This window comes from Sardina pilchardus, chromosome 3 (assembly GCF_963854185.1).
Source record: "Sardina pilchardus chromosome 3, fSarPil1.1, whole genome shotgun sequence".
Lineage (NCBI taxonomy): Eukaryota > Metazoa > Chordata > Actinopteri > Clupeiformes > Clupeidae > Sardina > Sardina pilchardus.
In genome coordinates this window covers 29,243,978-29,267,233 of record NC_084996.1, presented here as the reverse complement: position 1 = coordinate 29,267,233, position 23,256 = coordinate 29,243,978, and the positions used below count along the sequence as shown (strand labels likewise).

The window sequence follows — 23,256 nt, the reverse complement described above, 5'->3', positions numbered from 1 at the left end:
CTGTCTGCCTTGATTGTTGAATAAGACTGCTGAGTCACTGGCACATAGCAACCTGACACATTTTCTCCAACTTCCATTACTTAGCGTTGCATCATGTTGCCATGAGGCCCAGGATCAGAGTCAAGTTAGGCCAGGGATGAAGTATATCCTGCCTGGACCTAATATGAGAGCACTTAATGTAACAAAGGGCCTACGCAATACTGGCCATGTAGAATACATGAGTCAAACAGATATTTCAATATCAGACATGTCTGTTTAGTTTGATGACAGCAGAAACTGTTTCAGTCAGATTAGTTTAGTCAACTAATGGGTGGATGGATTGGCTCCTCTGCGAAAAAGTGCAGACCACTTTCATTTGGGGCATCCCCTCACTCCCCACCCCCACAAACACACAGTCACATTACAGATATAAAGTACTCTTATTTTTTATTTTTAAAAGAAAGAAAGAAACCGACTGTAGCTGTTGGATGAACAGTACCACAATCATTTACCAAGGCCATGAAAACCATTCATCAGCTGAGACCCCACCACCAACACCACCCACCCCACCCCATGAGGCCAGGGAGAGGTGATCGATAGATTCTGTGTCCAGACTGGATGCCTCTGTGTATGTGCGTATCGGAACGTTCGAGGCACTGCCCATGTTGAGCCTATAGAGCACTGATGGCCAACAGAAAGTGGGTTACTCTGGCAGTGCATCACAATTAAACAACTTTGACGAATGTCAGTCGGGATCAATACCATGATGCCCCTTGGGCAGAATTTATAGTTCTACTCACATTCGGGCGGAGAACATGCAGTAATGTACAGGGGTGAAATGTAAAGAGTAGCAGGACTGTCTGTCACATATGAAATGAGTCCCTAAGCAGTTAGTGTTGTGGACAGCTGAAATCAAGTTGGAAGACTTGGAGAAACTGTGCGCTGTATTATGTGGTCATGTATTGTCGCCAGTCAGCTTCTGTTGCATCTTGAGACAATAAAGGGAACGTGAATGGAGTATTCTGAAATAGGCTAATCAGGAATTCCTGTAGTTGTAAAAATGTTTTTTAAAAAATGGTATCTGGTGTTATTGTGATCGTTGTGAATGATGATAGGATCTTTGTTATACGATACTGGCAACTTTTATTGTGCTTCACCACCAAATTCCAGCGACACTGCCGTGGAAAGATTTCCTTGGAGTATGCCGGTTTCTGGCCCAGATAATAACAAAATATTTCAGACAAGCAAAACCAACACTCTCGATGCCTTCTTTTCTAAGCAGGCATGGACTCCCTGGGTACAGAGTAGGTACGTGCGCCCACGAGCATCTCTATGGAACCGTATAGCAGGAAGCGCATACGTCAGTTTTGGTCACAGTTGAGTCACAGGAAACTGTATTCAGAAAAGCGTTCTCCGGCAGACTCTAGGACCGCCCAGTCTGTGGGGCGAGGAGGGGTTTTCTCACTGACGTTTCTAATGTCATACGTGCCGAAATAAACGTGATTCAAAGGTGTAAATTGGAACTTAAGGTTACACCAGCCTGATAACAGCTGCAGTTCCTCACTAGAAGCATCACCCAGGTGAGTAGCCTAAATAACTTGTGGGATTATGTGGGATTAATGACATCTCTTTCATATAGGCTAGTGAAATGTGCGTTTTCATCAAATGATACAAATAATGTAAATAACTTGCAATCTAATTTTGAGTCAGTGTTAAGGCAAGCAAAATGGTAGGCCTGGACTAATGTACATGCAGGTTACCTATTTATTTTCTGGCGGACTGACAAGGCTATTTATCTGAAATAGCCTATGCTTGTCGGCAATTATGGAATACTTTCTCTCATGTTTCACTATACAATTTTGACGCATATGGTAAATCTAAATGAAAATTGTTTTACATTGTCGAAGACCATTTAACAAGTCTAGTAACATGTGTTCAGTTCTTTGAGTCACGACTCCTTAACCAAATTGAATTGAGCGTCAGACGCCGCAAGCATCTCTCAGCATCTCACGAGGTAACAGGTTGGTGGTCTTCAGGCGGCCAGAGCCCTCAATACTAATAGCATAACGGTAGATGAAATATATTATCAAAACGTTACAACGCCTGTAGACTCACATTATGTTATGATAATAAATAAAAACTTTACAGGCCATGGCACGCCGAGCGCAACATTTGTATGACGTAGTAGCCTAACAACTAAAGCATTTTTACATCCTTCACTGCCATGGTCATGTTAAGTGTTGGTTATGGTAATATGGTATTCGCACAAGTGGTAGGTATTTAACACCTGTCTTCCAGGAGGAAGTCTGCAGATTCTTAAAGAACACTTGCCAGTAGGCTACTAAGGCAAAAGGACAGATCTCGTCGTAGTGATGCAGGTGGTTACGTGAGGAACACATTATATACCTACACTCGTGTAACTTTGACTAGATGGCGCATCTGCAGTCTCGAGCATTGGCGGAACTACCCACTGGTCGTTCTTACCAAGCTGACGCGCGCAGCGGCCGGATGCTCTGTATGAAAGAATTTTAGCAATACAAGTCGGCTCTCATCTTAGCTGATGAGTTTATAGATGTAACCAGATCCGACCATTCTGTGATCTAACGTGCGTTGCTAGGTGCTGTTGGACAGTTTTTCTGAACAACCCGCCGTAGGCGCACTCGAGCGTGATACCATAGAAATCAACCGCATCCTAAATATACACATAGCCTACGTGCCATTCGTTCAAGTTTCAATGGAACAAGATAGGCGTTAAACCGAGAAACTTGGGTGCAAATACCCTGTATCTAGTCAGGCTATCACCATACATAGAATCTTATGAGTCATTTTCCAAACAATCAATGAGAATCACAATCTCAGTTACAAGGGAAATGTATCCTATCGAGTTTAAAATGGAACTAAATGGCAGAAGGCACTTGCGTTAAGCAATAGACTGTTTAACTGCTCGCTCCTCATTTAAATTGTGTGCGTCGCTGATCGAGTCAATCCTGTATGCTAGGCTACTTCAATTAAATGACTACATCGAGACAAGCTGCGCGTAATTTCAGGAGTATTTCTGGAGTATTCGATCCGTTAATACGTGCACGGAAAGCAGTAGCATATTATAGCATTGGAGAGCATGTGACCTGTTTGGAACAGTTTGTGCTTCTGGGAACATTAGAATATGGTGTCCTGAAAATAAGCTCTGTAGACCTTCCTCAGGAAACGTAGACATCTTATTAACTTCATATGCATTTCGGTGTTTGCCAGATGTGGCATGTGTCTCTCCCTACAGTAGCCTACATTGTGGTGGTGGTGGTGGGCTGGGCACCACACCCTATGCCAAGGTTAGATACTGTAGACTGCCCTTCCACATCAGTGCTGTCTCTGTGATAAAGATGTGAGGGGAAATGTAAATTCAGTGATAAAATAAATATAATTAAACAAATATAATCCTGATTGCTGATGCACTGGAAATTCTCAACACTAGTAAAGTATACAACACAAGTATACTTCGCCCTCTCTACAACCTTGTAATGGAGCAATAGTTTGTGACATAACTGCCCAAGGCAGTTGCACAATCTCTGATAGCCACATTCATGAAGCATCTTCTCAGAGCAATCTAATAATAACGGAGGTCACAATATAGACTTTAAAGGAACAAGGGCTTCGTTTTCTATCTGGAAGGTTTCGTAATACTCAGAACTTTGTTCAGGGCAAATAGGCACCTTCACAAGGGCACACATCCCCTCGTCACATGTTTAAAGATGCAAATAGGCTGTATATAGTAGTAGAGGTTTGAGGGTTACCATATAGGCCGCGAGCTAGATAGGCCTACCGTGCACCCCCCCCACCTCCCAACAAAACCATACTTTTTTGAAAGGTCTGGGTGTGTAGAATATGAATCTGAATGTTAACATTGAAAATTTTGGGATGCACTACCTGTTTTAGCCCTATGAATAGGGAAACCCTAAAAACCGATTATAAGCGATTCTAACACATCAAGATGGTCCTATCAATCAGAACAGCTTTTAATTGACCTATTACACATTCAAACTTCACATATGAAGACTTAGGTCAAATGTCTACCATGCTGCTTTTTGGTAGGTGTCTTAAATTAACATAGGCAAAGCCTTATATTGATATAATGAGCCCATTTCATGTATAGGCCACAAAGTAGATTCGACTACCATACACCGCCTACCCCCTTTTCTAACAAAATCATGCTTTTGTGAAAGGTTTGGATGTGTACAATATGAATATGAATGTTAACATTGAACATTTTGGGTTGCACTACCTGTTTTAGCCCTATGAATAGGGAAACCCTAAAAACCGATTATAAGCTATTCTAACACATCAAGATGGTCCTAGTCAATCAGAACAGCTTTTAAGTGACCTATTACACACCCAAACTTCACATATGAAGACTTAGGTCAAATATCTATCATGCTGCTTATTGGTAGGTGTCTTAAATTAACATAGGCAAAGCCTCATATTGATATAATGAGCCCATTTCATGTATAGGCCACAAAGTAGATACGACTACCATACACCCCCTACCCCCTTTTCTAACAAAATCATGCTTTTGTGAAAGGTTTGGATGTGTAAAATATGAATATGAATGTTAATATTACACATTTTGGGTTGCACTACCTGTTTTAGCCCTATGAATAGGGAAACCCTAAAAAACGATTATAAGCGATTCTAACACATCAAGATGGTCCTAGTCAATCAGAACAGCTTTTAGATGACCTGTTACAGACTCAAAGTTCACATATGAAGACTTAGGTCAAATATCTACCATGCTGCATATTGGTAGGTGTCTAAAATTAACATAGCTAAGGCCTTATATTGATATAGGGAGCTAATTTCATGTATAGGCCACAATCTACTGTAGATACGCCTACCATACACCCCCAATCCCTCTGCTTTGGGGTTGGGGGTGTATGGTAGGCACAAATGCACAATAACTTAATACAAGAGAACTATAAAGCATTCTCATTTCTCTCTCACACACACACACACACACACACACACACACACACACACACACACACACACACACACACACACACACACACAAATTAACTACAGCATGTACACAGACACTGTAACTACACTGAACAAACTTATAAAAGTAACACTTTTGTTTTATGCCCCCATTTATAATGAGCTGAACTCAAAGAGCTAAGACTTTATACACAAAAGGCCTATTTCACCCAAATATTGTTCATAAATCTGTGCTAGTGAGCACTTCTTTTTTGCCAATATAATCCATCCACCTCATAGGTGTGGCCTATTAAGATGTCAGGTATGCCTTAGGCTGGCAGGCTCACAATAAAAGATCACTCTAAAATGTGTAGATCCATAACACAGCACAATGCCACAGATGTTGCAAGCTTCAAGGGAGCCTACAGTTGGCTGCTCCCTCTGACTGCAGGAATGCTCATTTCTCTACCATAAGCCGTATCCAAAGGCATTTCAGAGAATTTGGTAGTACTGTATCCAACCAGCCTCACAACAACTAGACCATGTGTAACCACACCAGCCCAGGACCTCTACATCTAGCATCTTCACCTCCAAGATCATCTGAGACCCACCACCCGAACAGCAGCTGCAACAATCGGTTCTGCACAAAATGTCAGAAGCCGTGTCAGGGAAGCTCATCTGCATGCTCGTCGTCCTTATTGGGGTCTCAACCTGACTGCAGTTTGTCATTGTAACTGACTGGAGTGGGCAAATGCTCACATTCGAAGGGGTCTGGCACTTTGGAGATGTGTTCTCTACACAGATGAATCCCGGTTTTCACTGTACAGGACTGATGGCAGACAGCATGTATGGCTTTATGGGATGGGCAGACGTGTGTTATGGACAACGAACATAGGTGCATTTTATTGATGACATCGATCCATAGCATCTCATCCACCACCATCACTTCATGTTGCAGCATGAATGATGATGCACAGCCCCATGTAGCAAGGATCTGTAAACAATTCCTGGAAGCTGAAAACATCCCAGTTCTTGCATGGCCAGTATACTCACCAATCATGTCACCCCCATTGAGTATGTTTGGGATGCTCTGGGTCGGCATATACGACAGCATGCTCCAGGTCCTGCCAATATCCAGCAACTTTGCAAGAGGAGTTGAAGAGGAGTGGACCAACATTCCACAGGCCACAATCAACAACCTGATCAACTCTATGCGAAGGAATTATTGACATGCCTAGAACATCGGTGTCAAAAGGCAAAATCACTGTATGTGAAGACAATACAGTGAAACTGCATATTTTAGAGTGGCCTTTCATTGTAGCCAGGCTTAGGCACACCTGTGCAATAATCATGTTGTCTAATCAACATCTTGATAAGCCACACCTGTGAGGTGGATGGATTATATTGGTAAAGAAGTGCTCACTAACACAGAGTTGTGAACAATATTTGAGAGAAATGTTGTGAAAATGGTGTGTTTATAATTTTGTTCAGTGTAGTTATTGTGTGACTGTATGCATGCTGTATTGCACATTTTTGTGTGTGCATGCTGTATAGTTATTTTCCATGCTGTATGATAGTTCTTGTATAGTCATTGTGTGTGTATGTGCATGCTGGGTAGGAAATGGGCTCATGAAATCAACATAAGGGGCTGTATTACAACACTTCATGGTCACTTATTTAAAGTTTATTTAAATTTAGTAGGCTGTCCTGTCCACATTGGGAGTGTTTTCGTTATCAAATGGATAACGAATTGCACAACAAGGCATTCCTATGTTTCTTAAGCAGTAATGGGTGTGTTTCGGGCAAAACATCCTTTAAACTAATGCGAGTGTCATCGGTCATTCGCTTTAAGAGCAAGCAGCGCAACTTAACAAACAGCGCCCGTATCATTGTTGATAATGCACTCTTAAAATAATAACCACTCGCCACTGATTTCTGGTGATTCAGGTTTCTCTTGGTCAGTAGTGCAATGCATTTTAGTTCATGTAAGATAATGATTCTTAGATAATGTGCCAGATCCGTTCTTAAGTCATTAATTCCCACACCCCTTGGCACATTGCTCAATAAAAGAGAAGCGCATGGTGAAAAACTCTACGATAGGAATAAGCTTTGCGTTGTTATTATTACACGCTTTCTGCCAGGTTTTGCATCATGAAAATAGGGCCCAAGGCCTTAACTATATTAAATGTAGTCACTTACCAAGAAGCAGTATAGGGTGTTCTTTCACCTAAGTCATCATATGTGAAATTTAAGTGTGTAATGGATCATCTAAAAGCTGTTCTGATTGACTAGGACAACCTCTGTTAAAATCGCTTAAAATAGTTTTTTTCCCCTATTCAGAGGGTGAAAACAAATAGTGCAACCCAAAATGTTCAATGTTAACATTCAGATTCATCACAGACTGAAACTTTTCTAAAAAGCAGGATTTTATTAGGAGAGGGGGTTGGGGGTGTATGTTAGGCGTATCTAGGTTGTGGCCTATACAATTAGCTCCCTATATCAATATAAGGCCTTAGCTATGTTAATTTTAGACACCTACCAATATGCAGCATGGTAGATATTTGACTTAAGTCTTCATTATGTGAAGTTTGAGTGTGTAATAGGTCATCTAAAAGCTGTTCTGATTGACTAGGATAATCTCTGTGTTAAAATCGCTTGAAATCGTTTTTTAGGGTTTCCCTATTCATAGGGCTAAAACAGGTAGTACAACCCAAAATGTTCAATGTTAACATTCAGTTTCATATCTTACACATCCAAACCTTTAAAAAAAACATGGTATTGTTAGAAAGGGGGTTTGGGGGGTGTATGGTAGGTGTATCTACTTTGTGGCCTATACATGAAATGGGCTCATTATATCAATATGAGGCTTTGCCTATGTTAATTTAAGACACCTACCAATAAGCAGCATGATAGATATTTTACCTAAGTCTTCATATGTGAAGTTTGGGTGTGTAATAGGTCACTTAAAAGCTGTTCTGATTGACTAGGACCATCTTGATGTGTTAGAATCGCTTATAATCGGTTTTTAGGGTTTCCCTATTCATAGGGCTAAAACAGGTAGTGCAACCCAAAATGTTCAATGTTAACATTCATATTCATATTGTACACATCCAAACCTTTCACAAAAGCATGATTTTGTTAGAAAAGGGTGTAGGGGGTGTATGGTAGTCGTATCTACTTTGTGGCCTATACATGAAATGGGCTCATTATATCAATATAAGGCTTTGCCTATGTTAATTTAAGACACCTACCAATAAGCAGCATGATAGATATTTGACCCAAGTCTTCATATGTGAAGTTTGAGTGTGTAATAGGTCACTTAAAAGCTGTTCTGATTGACTAACCATCTTGATGTGTTAGAATCGCTTATAATCGGTTTTTAGAGTTTCCCTATTCATAGGGCTAAAACAGGTAGTGCAACCCAAAATTTTCAATGTTAACATTCATATTCATATTTTACACATCCAAACCTTTCACAAAAGCATGATTTTGTTAGAAAAGGGGGTAGGCGGTGTATGGTAGTCGTATCTACTTTGTGGCCTATACATGAAATAGGCTCATTATATCAATATATGGCTTTACCTATGTTAATTTAAGACACCTACCAATAAGCAGCATGATAGATATTTTACTTAAGTCTTCATATGTGAAGTTTGGGTGTGTAATAGGTCACTTAAAAGCTGTTCTGATTGACTAGGACCATCTTGATGTGTTAGAATCGCTTATAATCGTTTTTTAGGGTTTCCCTATTCATAGGGCTAAAACAGGTAGTGCAACCCAAAATGTTCAATGTTAACATTCATATTCATATTGTACACATCCAAACCTTTCACAAAAGCATGATTTTGTTAGAAAAGGGTGTAGGGGGTGTATGGTAGTCGTATCTACTTTGTGGCCTATACATGAAATGGGCTCATTATATCAATATAAGGCTTTGCCTATGTTAATTTAAGACACCTACCAATAAGCAGCATGATAGATATTTGACCCAAGTCTTCATATGTGAAGTTTGAGTGTGTAATAGGTCACTTAAAAGCTGTTCTGATTGACTAACCATCTTGATGTGTTAGAATCGCTTATAATCGGTTTTTAGAGTTTCCCTATTCATAGGGCTAAAACAGGTAGTGCAACCCAAAATTTTCAATGTTAACATTCATATTCATATTTTACACATCCAAACCTTTCACAAAAGCATGATTTTGTTAGAAAAGGGGGTAGGCGGTGTATGGTAGTCGTATCTACTTTGTGGCCTATACATGAAATAGGCTCATTATATCAATATATGGCTTTACCTATGTTAATTTAAGACACCTACCAATAAGCAGCATGGTAGACATTTGACCTAAGTCTTCATATGTGAAGTTTGAGTGTGTAATAGGTCACTTAAAAGCTGTTCTGATTGACTAGGACCATCTTGATGTGTTAGAATCGCTTATAATCGGTTTTGAGGGTTTCCTTATTCATAGGGCTAAAACAGGTAGTGCATCCCAAAATTTTCAATGTTAACATTCAGATTCATATTCTACACACCCAGACCTTTCAAAAAAGTATGGTTTTGTTGGGAGGTGGGGGGGGTGCACGGTAGGCCTATCTAGCTCGCGGCCTAATAGCACTGTTTTTTGGGACCCAAAAATGCACCTTTTTAGGAGTAAGGGGTTCAAATGGAGGTTATATATTTCACCTCCGCCATTGAAGCATTTCTGAAGGAGGAGGGGGAAGCGGTCCTGGTTATGTCTGGAGTCATAAGTCTCGTTGAGGCCACCTTACAGAGGAATGTCTCTTTAAGAATTGCACTTGCATTCAAATGACCTAGCAACCCTCCTCCAATAAACATTTACAAAGATATACACAACACAAAACAAACTCTCATACAGTACAGAAACACACACACACACACACACACACACACACACACACACACACACACACACACACACACATACACACACACACAAATAAACAGAGAGAGAGAGATATTTAAATTGTTCTACCCACAATCAATAACCGCCTCTTACTAAGGCCCTAACTACTTGTTCAGTGGAAAACCACCACACATGTGGTAGGCCTATATCTGAATGTTGCCACTTAAATCTCAAGCCAAAGTAGCTGTCTCAATAAATCCCCCCTGTCCACATGGAAGTTTGGTTTTAGGAGTTAATGTCCTGGAGAAAGTGCCGTTCACCGCCATCCCTGTGAGGGAGTATGAGCTCCAGTGCCCGAGGTGGAGGCATCAGAGCAGACAGTAGCTTACGTTACGTTAATGTCATTTTCATGATAATTATTACGTAGTTACAGTGAAAATTGGGATGAATGTGGCCATTTCTCCATTTCCTTGTACATTAGTGTTTTTTTCTGGTCTGAACATAGGAGTAGGAGAAGGAAAACAGAGCTGCTTGAATACAGTTGAGGAAAAAGTCATGCAACTCTCATATTCAGTTTGAACATTTGGGATTGAGCATCTAGCCAGAGGCCGACACAAGCACTGGCCAATAGTGTCATTGCTTCTGCAGTTTTTCTATGGCAATTTGAGAGTGACATTCCTGCTAAGTGCTTACAGACACACTAATACTAATACTAATTTGTGTGTGTGCGTGTGTGTGTGTGTGTGTGTGTGTGTGTGTTTTACCAGCAGGGTAGTGTGAGCAGCAGAGAGCACCATGGGAGGAGTCGCACTGGACGATGGCAGCTGTAAGGTGAAAGCACCCGACGGTGGCTGGGGGTGGGTCGTGCTTTTCGGCTGCTTCGTCATCACGGGTTTCTCGTACGCCTTCCCCAAAGCCGTCAGTGTCTTCTTCAAGGAGCTCATCCGCGAGTTTGGCGTGGGGTACAGCGACACCGCCTGGATCTCCTCCATTCTGTTAGCCATGCTCTATGGAACAGGTCAGTCAAGGCTGTGCCCATCACCACTCTGTCATTATCATTTTAAATCAGCACTGGCCTCTCTACTACAGTGGCTTGTTAAGTGACAAAGTGTAGTTTGGGCAAGCAATGTCTTCGGGGTGTGTGTGTGTGTGTGTCTGTGTGTGTGCGTGCGCAAATATATGTGTGGAGGCAACTGATTGCCCTAAGATCAGGTCATTATGCACCACAGTGACATTAAGTATGACATACACAGTGGTTGTCTATTATTAATGAGGTTATACTGCAATAATTACTGACACTGTGCAGTATTGCTTATGATTCTATTTGTACCACTGAACCAGAAGAGTGTATCTGTTACTGTAACAGCACTGGTCCTGGTTTGAAAATTGTCTTTGTGAACAGTTGATATAAAATACTAGAAAAGCCTTACGTATTAAGCCTTCAGCTTAGATGTGAGCTCAGGTTATTGATTTTCCTGTTTGTTGTATTCTTCTGTGAAACTATCAACCCAGGGTTTCCCCTTTTGGCCCCTTTACATGTTGTTGGAGCTTCACATGTGACTTGAAAAACATCTGTCTGAATTTGGGGAGAGACTGCAGGCCATGGTTAATTTTGGGCCTAAGAGCCGCTTCCCCTGGCACTTGGAAGATACACTTACACACTTAACAGTTTCATTTATAGCTAGCAAAGCACTGTAGTGGGTATTGATTTTTTTTCCTTATGATACATTAATAACTTTGTTTGTGTGTGTGTGTGTTTGGTTTGTGTGTGTGTGTGTGTGTGTGATTAGGTCCTTTGTGCAGCGTGATGGTGAACAGATTTGGCTGCAGACCTGTCATGATGGTGGGGGGACTGTTTGCCTCTCTGGGGATGATCTTAGCCTCGTTCGCCACCAGTATCATACACATTTACCTGTGTGTCGGGGTCATCACAGGTGAGCATCATGTGACATCATACACGGTATATTACCTAAATTGTTACACAATAATAGCAAAATATCTCTATATCTAATCTAATTTTACCTAATCTAATCAAATCTAATATTCAGTTAATGAGGGACAGCGGTTCCTGTCTGGTCATTTTGAAACCGTGGCTGCAGTCACAATATGTAACTGCAATTTTACTTGCACTTGTAAGCATGTACATGTAGTTCAATGTGTAAAATGATATACATCTTGTTGTTTTTTGTGGTGCTTTTTCTTTCAATTTCAATTTAATTTTACTTATAGAGCGCCAAAACTGCCTAGGGTCAGTAACAGTAAAGTCATCATTTGTAGTATCAGAAGGTTCAAATAGTCCAGTGTAGGGAATGAATTGCCCATTAGTAATCCATTAGTAATTTCGGAAGGTAATGGGTCGCTAGGATGGTCGGATAGGTCGCACTTCTATTGGAGTTGTTTAGATTTGCAGAGAGAAAAAAAACTCTGCCTAGCTGCACTCCGCCTTGTTGTTATTGTGAGGTGACTGTAACTTTGGCTCTGGTTCTGATTCCTCTCCCAGGCTTGGGCCTGGCCCTGAACTTCCAGCCCTCCCTGATCATGCTGAACCGCTACTTCAGCGAGAAGCGCCCGCTGGCCAACGGCCTGGCCGCCGCGGGCAGCCCAGTAGCCCTGTGCGCCCTGTCCCCCCTGGGCCAGGTCCTCCAGTACCAGTACGGCTGGCGGGGCGGCTTCCTCATATTAGGGGGGATACTGCTGAACTGCTGCGCGTGTGGCGCTCTTATGCGGCCTCTCACGGCCCCCAAAAAGCCGGAGGGCGAGCTGGCGATCGAAGAGGGCGCTTCGTCGGAGGAGACGAAGAAGCCGAAGCCCAAAGCCAAGCTGCTGGACTTCACCGTGTTCAAGGACCGCGGCTTCCTGATCTACGCCGTGGCGGCCACCATCATGGTCCTGGGGCTGTTCGTGCCGCCGGTGTTCGTGGTGAGCTACGCCAAGGACCTCAAGTACGAGGACAACAAGTCGGCGCTGCTGCTGACCATCCTGGGCATGATCGACATCTTCGCGCGGCCCACGTGCGGCCTCATCGCCGGGCACCGGTGGGTGCGCCCGCGCTGCGTCTACCTCTTCAGCTTCGCCATGCTCTTCAACGGCACCACCGACCTGGTGGGCTCGCTGGCCAAGGACTACGGCTCGCTGGTGCTCTTCTGCATCTTCTTCGGCATCTCGTACGGCATGGTGGGCGCGCTGCAGTTCGAGGTGCTCATGACCATCGTCGGCACGGAGAAGTTCTCCAGCGCCATCGGCCTCGTGCTCCTGATGGAGGCCATGGCTGTGCTGGTGGGGCCGCCCTCTGCAGGTCAGTGTGTGTGCGTGTGTGTGTGTGTGCGTGTGTGTGTGTGTGTGTGTGTGTGTGTGTGTGTGTATGTGCGTGTGTGCGTGTGTGCGTGTGCTTGTGTGCGTGTGTGCGTGTGCGTGTGTGTGCGTGCATGTGGGTGTGTGTGTGCGCGTGTGTAGATATGTGAGTGTGTGTTTGTGTATGGGTTTTGTGCATGTAAATACATGTGTTGCACGTAAATGTCAGTAAGTATGTGTGTGCCTGTGTGTGTGTCCAAATAAATACATGTGTACCCGCCCCCCCACCCCCGGCCACACACACACACACACACACACACACTGTGGGGGGTACGGATGACATCCATATATACTGGGTCACTTGCAGTGCCCCCAGGCTCAGGGGTGAAATAAAGGTCTTTTTAGCTGAGAGACTACTAGCACTGGTCTAATTTGTGTACACACATATAGTACTATGTATCCCAATATTTCTTGCTCAAATCCTGTCAGGCCTGAACTTTATCTAGATTGTTTGGACTTATTGGTGACTATCAGTGTTGGGAAGGATACTTTCAAAACGTATTCCGTTACAGAATACAAAATACATGCCCAAAAAAGTAATTTGTAACGTATTCCGTTACGTTACTCAATCTGAGTAACGTATTCTGAATACTTGGATTACTTCCGCATTGAATTGCATTTTATAAGTGTAGGAATGCGCCCATCAAATCCAGTTTAGGCCTATTGTGGTGTGTTCTTCTGTTCCAAATGGCTGAATGCGGCCCACGTAGGCCTACTGTATGAGAATATGAATTCAACTAAGTCACCTGATACAACTAAAGTTGTATAGTAGTAATAGAAGATGCTTCTTCAAGTTGGAACAGGGACGTAATAGCCAGAAATTATAAGGTGTGTGAGATTTTAGGTGGCATCAACTCAGTAAAAATGAGGGGTGCATATATAGGCTATGACCGGTGGGACGCAAATTAGGCTACCTGGAAATGTAAACACTATAGCCTACTGCTAACCTATATCACTGCTCTCAAAAATGAACGTGATCGCTAAATGACAATCAAAAACCGCACGTTAAAATAGGCTAGGCCTATGCTACTCGCAAGAATATACACTTTCATAGGCTGCACCATAATTCATTAAAAAAAAAATATATATAGCCTAGATCTACTTACAAATAAATAACCCATAAGCTATTTTAAGTTGGAATGAAAACCAATGCAGTGCCTATTAAGATGGGTTTCATCGTAGGTCTAAATCAACACGTAACCAGGCTTTGTTTATTGATAGCTAGACTGTATAACCGATTGTCCGAAGTAAGCAATTAATAGGCCTACTTGGGAAAATATCCTTTGAACAGACATCAAGAACCACGGTCGGTGAGTAGGAGTTACTAACACTTACTTACTTTACTTCAAATTTGCTGTCAGTTATCTCCGATGGCGCGTCCATAATGCGCGCTGGCTGCGTTCTGACGGGTGCAATGTGGCTAGTGCAAGACGACGCGGCTTGGATTTAAACATGGAAACAATTTCATCTAGATTTTCTATCCGGGAAATGCATGGAGTTGCCTTAATTTATTTAGAGAGTGAATACACTTCGAAACAGTGAAGTATCCTCATGTAATCCATTGATTTCAACAATGTAACTGTATTCTAAATACCAACTGTTTAAGTTGTAACTGTAACGGAATACAGATACTCATAATTTGTATTCTGAATACGTAACTTCGGTACATGTATTCCGTTACTCCCCAACACTGGTGACTATGCTTAATAGCATTTATGTTGAATTGTGAGTTGTCAGTTGACCTATAATGATCTGTTATTGGCACCAAGCTATCGACTGCTGTAACAGTTAATCAATGTTTGTTACTTTGTTTTTGTTCAAATACGACCTTCCTCTCACCGCTTGCAGGAAAACTTCTTGACGCCACCAAAGACTACAAGAACGTGTTCCTGCTCGCCGGCTCCGAGGTGGTGCTGGCTGCGGTGGTGCTGGCCACGTGCAACTTCCTGTTCATCAAGAGGCCGCCGCAGGAACAGGATGCCAAGCTGGAGAACGGCAACGCCGCCACAGAGATGGAGCAGCTCAACAAGCTCGAGCAGGAAGTGGTGGTGGAGGAGGAGGAGGTGAAGGAGGAGATGAAGGAGGAGGTGAAGGAGAAGGAGAAGGAGGAGGTGGTGGAGGAGGTGGAGAAGGAGAAGGAGAAGGAGAAGGAGGAGGCCCCAAAAGCCAATGGGGGCGTGGAGGAGCCGCGGCCCGACAGCATCATGGTGGACTCAGGAGAGGTGGAGCGTTTCCTAACAGAGGAAGAGCAGAACAGTGACGTGGTTTCCAACCCTGAGACCAAACTGTGACCGACGGACTGACAGACTGACTGGCAGACAGATAGTCAGACAGACAGAGACTCCTCAAGCTCTTGAGACTCATTGAAGATGAAGGAAGAGATTTTAAAGGGTAGTTCATAGCGACACTCCCAGGGGAGGAGGAGGAGAACCAGGAGGCTCATTCTCGCTAGACGAGTGGAGCGTCACCTACAGTACGTTCAGCTTAGCTATGGTGTAGTTGTCTTTCCGTTTCTCTGGCTTTTTATGCCATATCAGCACACTTTAACTTAAATGAATTTCATATTTTATTTAACAGAAACACATTCTGCACTGTCATGAAATAAATGTATATATTTTTTTGAATATTGTAATAAATATGTTGCTTTGTTATTAGTAGATAATATAGACCACAGTCAGGTCTACACATGTGTGCTGTATTAGAGTATCACTCAGTGATGCATTCCCCACACATTAGAAGACCAGCAATACGACGAGAATACCATTATGAATATCTAGTCACTTGTGAACACTGGATTTGGAGTTCTCATACATCCATACTACATGAGCCACGAGTGTGAGGCTTTGGTCTGGTTCTGTGTGTGTTCACATCGGAATATATACAATGGTTTCAACCATCAGGGCTGAACCAGGGAAGGGGTGTGCGGCTGCCTTTGCGTAAACACATGGGTTATGTTACTGCTGCTGGGCCTTAGGTTTAAAACGAGAGACAATGGGAAAAATGTCTTTAGGCATTCAGACTACAGACTGACCTTATAAGACGCACTTAAATCTCTATGGCCAGTGGAAAAAAAGTTACGTTGGTTATGTTATGACTACTGTGGTACCAGGAAGGCAGCCAGAGCTTAGTGAGCTGATGACACTGTTCTTTCTTGTTTTTGTGTGAGATAGCAGTTTGTTTTTGTTTTTATTTGATTTGACCGTTTGCACAGTTTTTGTGTTTTTGTGGCATGCCTCAAATGTGTGCATTGTTGTTGCTGATTTTGCTACATGAACTGTTACATGAACTTGTTACACATACTGTAGTAATGACCACCAGTTACAACTGAGTTTCTGTCTACAGAATCTTCCATTTACTTAGGCTTCTAAGGGTCATACTACTGTCTGTTTTTTTCAGTTTTTTTATTTTATGTTTGTTTGTTTGTTTGTTTGGAAGATAGTTGATTGTTTTAAAATGATTTTTACAGTGTTGTGGCCAGTCTGCCTCAGAAGTGATACGTGTCTGTTTCTTAATAGTCTTTTAACCTTACTTGATTTTACTCCTTTGTGACTTGCAAAGGTGTCACAATATCTTGCTGAGTTATTGTTGGTCAAGGGATGGAAACTGGCAGCTATTTTCTGTAATAAGCTCAGAGTAGAGCACTAGTATCAGGATTTAATTTCCTGGTTATTTTCCTGTCTTTGCTGTAACTCCGTTCCTGCCTGTTACTGAGGAGTGACTCAGCAGGGATTGAGCATCCTTACCATGACCAACACTGCCGCTGTCTTATAAAAATAGATGCCTGATGTGTCAAATTGGAGCAGCTGCCAGGGTCTGTTATAACCCAGCGGCTTATCACAAAGGGAGGGCATGCACCCTTCCTCAGAAGTGGAGGGCTTTTAGAGTGAATATTAGTCAACACCAAGCATGTAATCTAATAGGCCAACACTGCATAGGGGAGGAGCCTCAAATCATATTAAAACGAAAATAACTGGAAAGAAGTTGACTTATTACCTCCCAGTGAAGGACTGGGTTCTTTCGATGAATAATGGGAGTATTTTTCCGGACGTTAATGTTGTTGATATAGTTTCGACATCAAAACAAAGCAGTTTCCTGCCACTGCAAACACAACACACACACACACACACACACACACACACACACACACACACACACACACACACACACAGTATTTACACACACCAGCACTGTGCTCAATTTGTTTCCTGTGTGCCTCCAAAGTTTCAAAAGTGTTTTTTTTACAGTTTTTCTGCAGTTACAAGTCTGTATTGGACCACTTGTTCAGTATAGAGAGATTATGAACACATACGGTTAGCTCACACTCTATTTGATTGTCATTCCATGTGCACAATACCATGGGTCCACACAAGGTGAAGTGTCCTCACAAGGGCGTGAGTATTTTGTAACTTGTGTGCCAAAAAGTGTGAGTGCGCTTCAATTTGGCCATGTTACCTGTTGAAACAATGTATAATCTCATCTATGCTGGTGTGTGTTTGTGCACTCGTGTGAACCGATGCTACGGTCTTCTGTGAAAAAGTGCATTTTTATGTAGTGTTGTTTCAAATTGACTTTATCTACTACCTGCACTCCTTGTGTCGCTACCTCCCCAAACCTGCACCTTCTGCTTTCGATTTGACCCTTGCAGAGTTCAATAAATATGAAACTATGAAGAAATGTGGATGTTATTGGGTGTCTTTGCAGTCCTCTTGATAACTCAGTGTGATGCCTTCTGTGTACTAGTAGAAAAACATTGTCCAACTGGACCACCTACTGGTGAAAAAAAGAGCTTGGAACTACAGCCATTTCTGAGACACAGTAGTGAAATTTTGGATTTATTTCAATATTTGCCATAATTATGCTCGATGGGTTTACAAAGTGCTATTAAACAACTTGACATAAAATATTATGTGAAGACATACTGATTTAGTAAGATTTATTAAGCATTATAAACATGACTTTTGGTTATGTCTTCCAACTGTCTCAATACTGAATCATATAAAACAAGCAAATTCAAATGAAATTATTTCAAATTAAATTGCTTAATAGAAATATTACTCTACACTTAAAACTAATATTTTTATTAGATGTCATAATTTATATGATTTTCAGGGAGAATGTATTCTGAGGTGTTTGTTACCAGTCCTTATTCTTAGTAACAATTTTGAAATATGAAATTTGAAAAATGTTACATTTATATTCATATTGTATTTATGTGTACGATAGGCCATGTCTGAAAGCTAACGTACAGACCTTGTATAGCAGCCACTTATCTGCTGTAAAAGCAAAAATGGAATTTCTACCACAATTCTTACCACAGCAATCTTAGGTACTAGAACACATGTTGCACGTTGCGGGTAATGACAGTTGGGTCATTCTATGAAACGGGTGCCATTTGCGTCCACAACCTTTACTTTGTTTATTTGTTGTTTTTCATTACTATGAGGGGGTCCGTCAAGCTTAATCCTACCACCCAGTCACGCAAATTAGACAGGAATAACTGTTTTTAACTCTATCATTGCTAAGCAAATTATTTGTTTCATAGAATAATGACCCAGTTGGTACGAACAAATCATTGAACCCACTGAAGATTAACCTTGAAAAATAGACAAGTTCCACATAAAAATCTTAATGACTGCAATCTCGATCCTGTGTTTATTGTTATACCCTGCAGTGAGAGAGCAGCCTTTGGGTGGTGCATGGGCAAACGCAGGCCTGGCATTTTCCGGATTGAGCCATGCTCTTGGGTGTGTCTCTTTTATACAGAATACCTACATTTTAGAATATAGACTTATTCATTGAAATAAAATATTATGCTTTTGATTAACTTTTATGTCTGTCTCCATATTATGTTGCGGCTTCTGAGCCGGCTGTAAAATTACTGAATTCAGACTGTGATGGTTCAAATAAAATGTATATTTTCATATCTAGTTGACTCAAGTGATTGTAGTTGCAGAAACACCCCATCAATGATCAGCATTTGCTTTTAGGAACAATAAAGATCAAATACAGCAAACTATATACAAGTACTTATTAATTTATTTACACAATTTAAAATACACAAATACAGTGGCAATACAAATGAGGAGAAACAATCTTACAGGGCAAGAAGATTTCCCATAATTCCATTTGAGAGAGACTGATAGCACAGTGTGATGTGACGTGTGGCATGATGCCGTGACCAGCTCTGCAGTCACAGACCGAATGAAACCAGGTCATGAAAACGTTCAATTCAATAACAGAAAAAAAAATAAAAAGACAGTTGGTTGATCCCATACAAAGTGTACTTGTGTCTTTTTTTTCTTCTTCTCCACTCTTAAGTGTAACTGACACCAGTAAGGGACCATCTCCCAAATTGAGTTTTGTGAGCTTTTTATATTTTTTCAAAGGTTTTTATTTTTTTGGTGTTTTTTTTTTTTGTATTTTTTCAAGACCACCAGAAGTGAAAAGAACTAGTTCACACATCGCCCCGCTAAGCACTAACCTTTCCTTCAGCACTCTCGCACTACAGAGACAGACAAGAGGCTATGTAAAAATGGAGCTTTCGCCATCACTAGAAACATCCTATATACACGACAACAGAACTGAAAAAGTTTTTCACCACTATACCGCCCATCCCCCCCTCCCCACAGACTACAAGAAAAAAGTCTAATGCTCTAATAGGCTGAATGATATGACGTGGCAAAGTCAGCCGTTTCTGCTCCGTCAGGACTCCAGGACCAGGTAGTCCAGGAGCTACAGATTTGGAAGGAATTGAAAAAAAATTATAATAATTAAACAAAAGCCATTGTAATAAATTGATTATGCTTTTAGAAACAAACAAAGGGAAAAAATCCAACCCCAAAATAACCCAATTAAAGTTCAAAAAGTCTTGTTTAAAATATAGGCTTTAAAAATAAAATAAAACCCCCTTCCCTCCCTCCCAAAGAAAATGAGGCTGATTCAAGAATAGACATGGCTTTTAATGACAGCGGATGGCTGGCACACAGTCATCACTGCTCAACGAACAGACCCCGTGAAGCACTCAGAGGGAAACAAGATAGAGAAGAACCAACAGCAGAGAGAAAAGAGAAACAGGACAAACAATAGACAAATATAATCAGAAAGATTCAGAGAGGGGGGAAAAAAGAGTAGGAGAGAGAGTGAGGGGGAAGGAGGGAGAGAAAGAGAGAAAGAGAGAGAGCCCTTGGGAACAAAGTGACTTCAGACCAAGCTGAGGTGCTGAGCATCCTCCAACCACAGGGGTCGTCATGGAGACAGACAGCGGGGAGCGAGGGCTGTTCCACTCCCGCTGTGAGGCTCACCTCCCTAGAGCACTTGAAGCCCTCCACAGGGACACGGGGGGGAATCGGTGTAGGATTAAAACCGGTCATAAAAACTTAAGAAGAAAAAAGAAAAAAAAAAAATCATCAATATTTGACATCTCTACAATGCAGGCATTTCACAGCTTTCCAACGGCATTAAGAACATTTAAGAGAAGCCTTGTGAGTGCTCACCAGCCCTGGAGCAGGACAACCAGCCGCTAACGACGGGGGTACCCCCCCCATCACTTCACAGACAGAGAAAGAGAAATAAGGTAGTGGAACAAAACAGCTGACTCTAAACAATAGGGAAACGGCAGCTTTGTAGGTGGTTTCCCCCTTACGTACATAAAAAAAACAAAAACAACAATCAAAAACGCAAATTCTGCAGGTTTTGCTAAAGGATCCGCTGCACTTAAGTGTGGCGTACAGGCGTTTAGAGGGTTGGCGTTCTCACCTGTCCCCTCACATTTCATACTGGCGCTGCAGGGATATCGGACAGTCTCAAGCCTGGAGCTCACGCTTCCAAATCAACACACAAATTAAACCCCAGGTTAGCGCCACAAGCCGGAAGAAAATAACCCCTACCCACCCACCGCCCCGCCCCGCCCCGCCCAACAAAATAAAAGAGGCTTCGATCCAAGCAAACCGCGGCAGGTAGGTTGAAACCGCTTGAATTTTTTCCTTTGATACAAACACAAAGCGGCAGGGAGAGAATTGGGTCGAAAAAATGCCACTGATTGGAGCAGCGGTCCCAAGCTCTTTCCAAAGCCCTCCAGAGCTCCAGAGAGCCACCAGCTCCTGCGTCTGGGAGAGGGCCAAGAGCCGGGTACGGTGGGCCACGGGGCGAGAGATACAGAAAACAGAGGACCGCTAGCACGGTGGCGCTCCATCGCTGGGGTTTAGTTTGAGGTTTTTTACGGGAGGACGGGGGGGGGGGGGGGGGGGGGTTGGGGTGTTGGGACAGCCCCACTGACGGAGGCGGGCACCTCCTCTTTAGCGTATGCCAGGGTGGCAAAGGCAACGACGGCCACCGGACATCCACCTACAAGATGGGCGAGGCTCAGGCAAAGAGCAGTGGAGCTAAAACAAACGTGTAAAGTGTGTGTGTGTGTGTGTGTGTGTGTGTGTGTGTGTGTGTGTGTGTGTGTGTGTAGGTGTGAGGTTTTTGAATGTGTGTGTGTGTGTGTGTGTGTGTGTGGGAGGGCGCGCATGAAGCGCACACAAGTCTTGTTCATGTTCCCCACCATAAGGGGCTAGCGAGACGCATGGCTAGACGGAGCGGCGTTCAGAAGAAAAGGTGAGACTCCTCAAGGTCTCTGGCTCTTGACTGGCTTGGATTGCAGATTCATGGTTGTGTTTGTGATTGTGTGAGCATGTATGTATTCACTTTTTGTTGTTTTTGTGTCGTCGTTGTTTTTTTTTTTTTGTCCTTTTTTTTCTTTTTTGTTGTTGTTGTTGTTGTTGTCGTCGTCTTTCCTGCAACAGATCCTTGTCGGCTGCTGGAAGTCCTGGTCAAGGTGGTCGGGCCATCAAGGTGGTGTTGCCCTCGGTGTCACGTGAAGGGGTAGGGGTAGGTGGGGTGCTGGGGATGCAGAGGGTTAAGAGGAGGGGTTGGGTCTCATCGAGGAACCGCAGACTGCAGGCCGCTGGGAGTGACGCGCGACAGAGCCTGGGGAGAGAAGGGGGCCAAGCAGACACACAGAGAAACCGTTAAGATCAACATCAACCAAAAGGCCTTCATCTGCTACTGATAGTGGACATACACACTGTCCAAATCAGGGTGGAGGAAAAACAAAGCTTTCTACTGCCAACTTTGCATTTGGCGACATGTGATTTTTTCCCCCCTTCTTTTTTAAAGAGGCTAATAGATCTTCTGGGCTCTCCAAGTTTGAGCAAGTAAGAGAGGATGAAGCCTGCTGAACACATGAGCATTGAATAATCAGACCTAAGGAACGTTAGTCTCCAACCATCAGACACACATGTGGAGACCACGACAACAGGAAGTCATGCAACTTCACGATTTCACACAGATGCTCACATCATATAAACAGAAATCAGGTTGGCTTCTCCATAGCAAGTAAGATCAGTTTAGATGGTCAAGGAGATGAAGTCAGGTCCACAGTTTTTTTTATTATTATTATTATTATTTATCAATTTGTGCATTTTCTGCAGAATCAGAACAAGTAGCTCCACTACTGCACTGCGTGTGGAGAGATGTGACTGAATATGTGTTGTATTGTCTTGTTCATGTGTTGTCTATAGGGCGTGCATCATCTCCATTATCTGGAGGAGAGGTATCACAATCTTGCAAAAACTGCAGAAATGTATCTCCCTCTTCATGAATGAGATTGCCCATGCTCACTGAGCAGCAGTGAGAACTAGCTAGTGGTGCAGTATTCATCCTCTAGGGGGCAGCAGACAGCCATCAATGAGGGGCAGCAAAGGAGGGCGATGAAGAGCAAGGGGGGAGGGGGGACAGAGAGAGAGAGAGAGAGAGAACAAAAGGGTTGCCAAGGTGAAGTAAGCTGCCATTGCTTAACTGCGGCCCACATCTCATGACTGTCCCATTTCTCTGTTGATCACAACAGACAAACGCTTCAAACTTGGAGGCAGCAAAGCAAAACAAAAAACATAAACAAAACAAAAAAAATGAATACTGCTACTTTGAATTCTCGTATTCAACTTAGGCTACAATTAAAGTGATGACCAAAAAAACCCCCCGTCATCACCATATGTTGTGTAGAACAATATGAAGTGTGATGTGCAGAACTGGAACTGGAGTGGGTTGTGGAGGT

General features: G+C 42.6%; 2 protein-coding genes across 3 annotated transcripts in view; one reads left to right on the top strand and one right to left on the bottom strand.

The window, feature by feature from the left end:
• The first annotated feature begins 1,470 nt into the window (after positions 1-1,470).
• On the top strand, positions 1,471-17,945 carry slc16a3a (solute carrier family 16 member 3a). The gene is made up of 6 exons (XM_062532743.1): positions 1,471-1,559; positions 10,577-10,827; positions 11,600-11,743; positions 12,310-13,104; positions 15,009-15,202; positions 15,344-17,945. Exons 2-6 carry the CDS (start codon positions 10,605-10,607, stop codon positions 15,449-15,451), a joined length of 1,464 nt encoding a protein of 487 aa, XP_062388727.1. The 5' UTR covers positions 1,471-1,559; positions 10,577-10,604; the 3' UTR covers positions 15,452-17,945.
• A 3,903-nt stretch (positions 17,946-21,848) lies between these two features.
• The window catches only part of csnk1da (casein kinase 1, delta a), a 31,384-nt gene continuing 29,976 nt past the window's right edge, over positions 21,849-23,256 (bottom strand). For both annotated transcript variants that reach the window (XM_062532742.1, XM_062532741.1), the window contains one exon: positions 21,849-22,130. Coding sequence is in view for 1 of the 2 variants with exons in the window: in XM_062532741.1 (XP_062388725.1) it covers positions 22,080-22,130 (51 nt within the window). In the remaining variant the exon portion in view is untranslated. The remainder of the gene's footprint in view (positions 22,131-23,256) is intronic.

Bases quoted from the DNA above. Each gene is read 5' to 3' on its own strand.
- slc16a3a (XM_062532743.1), top strand. From the start codon at position 10,605: ATGGGAGGAGTCGCACTGGACGATGGCAGCTGTAAGGTGAAAGCACCC. The intron at 10,828-11,599 runs GTCAGTCAAGGC...GTGTGTGATTAG, and splicing joins AGCCATGCTCTATGGAACAG to GTCCTTTGTGCAGCGTGATG. The intron at 13,105-15,008 runs GTCAGTGTGTGT...CACCGCTTGCAG, and splicing joins GGTGGGGCCGCCCTCTGCAG to GAAAACTTCTTGACGCCACC.